The 6,366-nt window shown below is 32.5% G+C and overlaps 1 protein-coding gene across 2 annotated transcripts; it reads left to right on the top strand.

Moving 5' to 3' along the window:
• Positions 1 to 2,647: 2,647 nt before the first annotated feature.
• Positions 2,648 to 5,024, top strand: LOC105763958 (protein IQ-DOMAIN 17). Of its 2 annotated transcripts, none has more exons than XM_012582363.2 (5): positions 2,648 to 3,036; positions 3,115 to 3,378; positions 3,468 to 3,716; positions 3,810 to 3,947; positions 4,026 to 5,024. In XM_012582363.2, the coding sequence occupies exons 1-5, from the start codon at positions 2,950 to 2,952 to the stop codon at positions 4,788 to 4,790; spliced, it is 1,503 nt and encodes a 500-aa protein (XP_012437817.1). In that variant the 5' UTR covers positions 2,648 to 2,949; the 3' UTR covers positions 4,791 to 5,024. The 2 variants fall into 2 exon arrangements, with proteins under 2 accessions (XP_012437817.1, XP_012437816.1); XM_012582362.2 differs by having other exon boundaries at positions 2,649 to 3,036; positions 3,112 to 3,378.
• Positions 5,025 to 6,366: the final 1,342 nt, after the last annotated feature.

Raw genomic sequence — 6,366 nt, 5'->3', positions numbered from 1 at the left:
CGTGCTCCATAATCCACCTGATACTTTTTTCCCCACTGCTTTGATCATTAGTTATTAGTCACTATTCATCAGCTCCTACCACGTGACACCACGAGAGGTGTCCAGTTTATATCAATTTTTTAAGAACCCAAAGGAAAAAAAGGTGCAGGACAATACCAGAAAAAAAGCTTCCACTTTTATTTTAAAGTAGCTATCAGCTTAATGAATACTTAATAAAGATGAATAATTTTTTTTTAGATTTTTTTGCATTAAATCAATTAATTTTACAAACAGAACAAAACTTTCTTAATATATTTTTTGGTCTTTATTTTAATATCGTTTTAGTATTTTTATATATATAATTCTCATAATTATCTATAATTCCTTCACACCCTAAAATCAAAAAATAACAAGTACATAAGTATACTTGAACCTATGTTCTTCTATATATTACAATAACAACAACTTTAATATATAAACTTAATAATTAGATATATTTTAATCACTAAATTTAAAAATATAAAAGTTTAATATTGTAATCATACCATATCATAAGTGGAAAATATGATAATTTTAGAATATCGCATTATATTTTTAACAAAATCTAACATCATATATAAAATGGACTTAATTGATATACAAATGCCAAAATTCAAACTCATGTGTCAAAATTTAAATAAACCCAACCTTTTTTTCTACATTTATATTATCTAAACCCGATATTTTATTTGAAAGTGATTATTTAAAAACAAAAACTTTGTTTTGCAAAAAGAAAATAAGAAAAAAAAATGAGACTTTTGCCATTGGTTGATGTGCAAAACGCAACGTGGGTTTTCCCTTTTTTACTTTTCATGGCCTTTGCCTTTCAACGTTTCTCGATATCTCACCTCGTCCACAGCACGTCCACTACTTTCTGTTCCTCATGTTCCCTTTAATTTAGTATTTAACTTTATTATTTATTATTACCCCCCAAAAGAAAACCTCACAACACAATATTTAAGATTAGTTTTAATATTAAATTTGATGTATAATTTAGTATTCACATCAAATTATATCACGTGACTTAATAAATATTTGATACATGTGTTTTGTTAAGAAAATATAAGTTCTTAATTAGGACAAAAAAGAGTCTAGGTGTCAAATTAAATATTGAAGTTAAACTTGGGTACTTAAATTAGATAAAAAAAACTCAAGTATCAAATTGAAAAAAATTAGGTACCAAAATGAACATTAAAGCCAAACTCAAGTACCAAATTAAAATAAAAAATTAACGCGTCAAATTAAACATTTAAATTAAACTCAAATATCGAATAGTTTTCACTTAAGTCACTGAGTTGTTAAATACGATGCTATATCGCTCTCTCTGTTCACAATACTTACATCAATCGAAAGCTCTCTTTCCCTTTCTCTTCTATAATTCGTTTTTTTTTTCATGAAACATTTTTGGACGTTAAGAATCTGCGAACTAAAATTCAAATAGCTTTTTTCTCCAATCTTTGACACTGACCGTTAGATCGACTGGATCTAAGGTATTTTCTTCTCTTCTTAGATGGGTACTGATTAGAGGTGTGCATGGGTCGGGTCGGGCTCAACTAAAAATTTAGGCCCGATTGTTAGACCTGAGCCCAGCCCGAAAAATAGGCCTAAAATTTTGCCCAAACCCGACCTGGATGAAAATGTTAGAACTTGGACCTAACCCGTCCCACCCATATTAATTTTTATATTATTTTTATATAATTTTAAAATATATATATAATACATTAAAAATACTAAAAACATTAAAATAAATATTTTCCAACAAATTAAAAATAAATTTTAAAAAATATTTATACTTAAATAACACTAAGATGATGCAACTTAACAAGTAAATGCCTCTAAAATAATAACAAAATTAACAAATGTCTTTAAAATAATAACAAAATTAACAATAAAATAAGTTTTATACAATATCCAAATAATAACAATAAAATAGTAGCAACATAATAGTAAAATTGTAGCAAAATAGGGAGAAAACAATAAGAAAATAATATTAAAAAAATAGATTTTTTTGTCCTTTAGTAAATTCGGGCAGGGCCCGGGCAAAAAATGTCTTACCCGAGGCCCGACCCTTTTTTAAACGGGCCTTATTTGTTTGTCCAAGCCCATTTTTCAAGCCTATATTTTTGCTCAAACCCTCCTACATTTCGGGCCGGGCCGGGTGGACCAACCCATGAACATGTCTAGTACTAATTCACTGTACCAATCATTGAACTATCACTTGGAACTCTCTGGCGAAACTTTAAAAAACTTAACAGCTCAGTAACTTAAATGAAAACTTTCAAATAATTCAATAATCAAATTGTAACTTTTTTTTATTAAGTGACCAAAACAAAAATTTATCCATAGTTTAGTGACTAATGTTGTAGGTTACCCTTTTCTTCTTTATTGCATATAAATTATGGACGTAGTTATTTTACAAATTTAATATATACAAATTGATTAACTCTTGATTTTGAAGTCAATAATAAATAAGAATATTAAATTAAACTAACTTCTCAAAAATAAAAATCAAATTCAAATTCTGGAAAGTTAAAATAAAAGACCAATTTTTAAAATTTCGTAAAATAAGAATACAAAATTCAGAATTAAACCTATAAAATTCATTAACATTGAAAAAAATATGTTGACGTACTACACTCTGACACCACCACCATCGATGTCTCAATGTGTTCGAAAGTTCACCCAAGCTTGGATATATTGAAATCTAAGCTGTTCACTTTCGTTGTTTTCCCTTTCATTGTATCTCTCTCTTGAGGAAATATATTTATATATCATTAAATTATCTTGTCCTGTATGTCTTTCTCTGGCAATTTAACAAGAATCCATATTACAATCAGAATCTTTTTTATCTTCACAGTGTTGGTGTCTTGGCTCCTTCTTCAAAGCTTCTTTTAGCTGTAAATGTAGCTTGGTTTAACCCTATCCTTTTGAATGGGGATGAAAGGGGGGACTTCATGGTTGACTGCTGTGAAAAGGGCTTTTAGATCTCCTACTAAAGATACCCATGAAGATGAAAAGGTAAGTGTTTCAATCTATTTTAATGGCTGTTTATGAATATAAAAAGAAAACCCTTTGATTTTTTTTTTTATATAGAAGAGAGATAAACGGAGGTGGATCTTTAGGAAACAAAATACAAGTCCTGTGAAGAGTGTAGGTAATAATGGTGGTGGTGGTGCAAGTACGGCAGCAGCGGAGCAAAGGCATGCTATTGCTGTGGCGGTGGCTAAAGCAGCTGAAGCTGAAGCTGCGGTGGCGACGGCACAAGCAGCTTTACAAGCTGCTCGGTTGACTAAACCTAGTTATGGCAGGAAATATCACTTTGCTGCTATTGTTATTCAGACAGCTTTTAGAGGCTACCTGGTAAGAAAAAAATTTTGCCTTGAAAATTGTTGTTTTTGCATGAGAAAAAATGGGGGTTTAGTGTTGATTTTGTGGTGGTGATAATGAAGGCCAGGAGAGCTCTACGTGCGTTAAAAGGGCTAGTGAAGTTACAAGCTTTAGTGAGAGGTCACAACGTGAGAAAGCAAGCCAAGATGACGCTTCGTTGCATGCAAGCACTGGTTAAAGTTCAGTCTCGTGTTTTAGACCAAAGAATGAGGCTCTCGCACGATAGTTGCAGCCGGAAATCAGCATTTAGCGACACCAACAGTGTATGGGAATCACGGTATCTTCAAGATATATCGGATAGAAGATCATTAGTAAGTGTTTTAAGCCTTTTGTTTAAGACTTTATGTGTGGTTTAAAGATTCAGCTTCTTATTTGCCTTGTCTGTATGTCTGTGTGTGTTCTAGTCGAGAGAAGGAAGTAGCATAGCAGATGATTGGGACGAAAGGCCACACACAGTTGAAGAAGTGAAAGCTATGTTACAACATAGGAAAGAAGCTGCTTTGAAACGTGAAAAGAGCTTGTCACAAGCACTGTCACAACAGGTTCATGTTCTGTCTTTAACCATGTCTTGTTGTATCATATTGTAATGATCCATATAAACCAATTTGACCGTAAAATAGATGAGGAGAGCTCGAAGGAGTCCATCAATGGGGGGACAAGATGAGTGGCTTGATCGTTGGATGCCTGCTAAACCATGGGATAACAGAGGAAGAGCTTCAATGGATCAAAGAGATAATGTCAAAACTGTTGAAATGGACACTTCACAGCCTTATTCATATTTAGCACCAAATTATAGAAGAACAAATTCAAACCATTATCACCAAAGGCCTAGTTCACCTCTCCATAGGGCTCAACACAATGCACAACCTTTCCACCCTGCTCCAATTACACCCTCTCCATCGAAAACACGTCCGGTTCAAGTACGGTCCGCGAGCCCTCGTTGCGTTAGGGAAGACCGAACATCGTTTTCATCATCACAAACACCAAGTTTAAGGTCCAATTATTATTACACAGGAAGGGTTAGTACTCAAGCTAGTACTAGCATAAACAATGCTACTACATTGCCTAATTACATGGCAGCAACAGAGTCTGCAAAGGCTAGGATTAGGTCTCAAAGTGCACCAAGACAGAGGCCATCGACACCAGAGAGGGACCGAATCGGTTCAGCAAGGAAAAGGCTATCGTTTCCCGTCCCGGAACCATATGGTATCGGGATGGGGTACAGAGGTTATGGTCATAGCTTGAGGAGCCCGAGTTTTAAAAGTGTAAGCGGGTCGCAATTCGGATTGGAACGACAGTCTAACTATTCATCTTGTTGTACTGAGAGCCTTGGTGGTGAAATGTCACCATCTTCAACTAGTGATCTAAGAAGGTGGTTGAGGTGATCCCATCAATGTAGCTGTTGGTTTTTACTAGTTTTATAGTGTGTTTCCATTGTTGATTTTACCAATTCTTGGTTGAAATTCAAGCTTTATAAGTGAGGCAACTGCGATGAACCCTTCCTCACTGGGATCTTTCATGAGATTCATAACCAAATTGAGTGTGTAATACTATAAAGTAACTCTGTAATTCTGTTTTGTCATAACTTTTTAATATATTAAAGCTTATCATCTTTTCCATGTATGGTATTCAAGTTTGGTAAGTTTCCACCCCCATGAAGATATTGCTCAAAATTTCCAATCTTTATTTGGATTCAAAATAAGGATAATTTTATCGTTTTCATCTGTTTTACTGTTTGAAATTAGTCTTATTCAGGTGACACCATTGCTTTATAAACAGTGATAAATGTTAGAGATAGGGCAGGAGCCAGTAGAGATGCTGTTGGTGGGCTTAGATGATAACTAATTTTTATTGCCTTTTATCATATCCATTAAAAGAGGGGGTAGGCTGAACATGATCTCAATAATGAAGAGGAAACTGAAACAGGGCATGTGGTATGTTTTTTCTTTTAATTTTTTTTTTTGATGCCATTGACCCTCATTGGTCATTGCCAGTCTTATCTTTCACAGAAATTCATAATAATAATGAACGGGAAATGATTTTCGATGGGGTTTCGGGTTGTGAGATAAAAAGATACTTGTGCTTCTTTGGGGACGTTTTATATGATATGATATGATTGCACCCATTGCCAGTCTTTTATCTTTTGCAGGTCTTTCATATGGTCTTGGGTTTCTGACCTGCAGATGCCTTCGTAACTTGGGAGTTGCTTTCTCTTTCTACATGTGAACAAAAATTAATATTTTTCGTTTTATTACTTGAATTTTAATTTGATAATTAAGTTTATTGTAATTTTAAATTTGAAAAATTAAAAATTTGATACCACATTAAAATTTATGTGTGTTATATTTAATATTTTAATAATTGTATTTGTAATTGAATAAGTTAGACCATCAATTTACGATCCAATCAGTTTGATTGTTAAATTAACAATAATCAAAATTTCATAAAAATCTAAAACATAAAAATTTATTAAATCGGTTCTACTTGTTTAATTGTCAATTTTATCCTAATTTTTATTTTATCAATTTCAAGTAGATTTCAAGTCAATAGGTTCAACCCTTTTATTGAACAGTTATATCAATCAGTTCTTAGTACGTCCAATTCGGTCCTATTTTAATAACATTGATCATATCATTAAGTCTTCACATATTAATCTAAATTCTAAGTGTTAAAATGAAAAAGAGAAGCATATATCAAAATCAACCTATGTACCAAATTCAAGAATAAAAAGTATATTATTCCAATTACAAACATTCTTAAAATTCAAATTAAATTCAAAGTATAATCCAACCGTGAAACAAAATTTTTTAATCACTCACAAAGTTTAAACTTTTATAGTATTATTTAACAATATCAAGTGTTTTTTTTTCCAATTCGATCCAACTTGTTTTATTGATGCGACTTAAAAGCTCATTGATGAGACATACAATTGATTGGGGAATGCATTGACAGCAAGCATTG

The sequence above is a fragment of the Gossypium raimondii genome, chromosome 12 (genome assembly GCF_025698545.1).
Source record: "Gossypium raimondii isolate GPD5lz chromosome 12, ASM2569854v1, whole genome shotgun sequence".
Lineage (NCBI taxonomy): Eukaryota > Viridiplantae > Streptophyta > Magnoliopsida > Malvales > Malvaceae > Gossypium > Gossypium raimondii.
Note: the sequence above shows the minus strand (reverse complement) of the source record. Positions and strands in the feature narration are given on the sequence as shown.

Bases quoted from the DNA above. Each gene is read 5' to 3' on its own strand.
- LOC105763958 (XM_012582362.2), top strand. From the start codon at position 2,950: ATGGGGATGAAAGGGGGGACTTCATGGTTGACTGCTGTGAAAAGGGCT. The intron at 3,717-3,809 runs GTAAGTGTTTTA...TGTGTGTTCTAG, and splicing joins TATCGGATAGAAGATCATTA to TCGAGAGAAGGAAGTAGCAT. The intron at 3,948-4,025 runs GTTCATGTTCTG...ACCGTAAAATAG, and splicing joins CACAAGCACTGTCACAACAG to ATGAGGAGAGCTCGAAGGAG.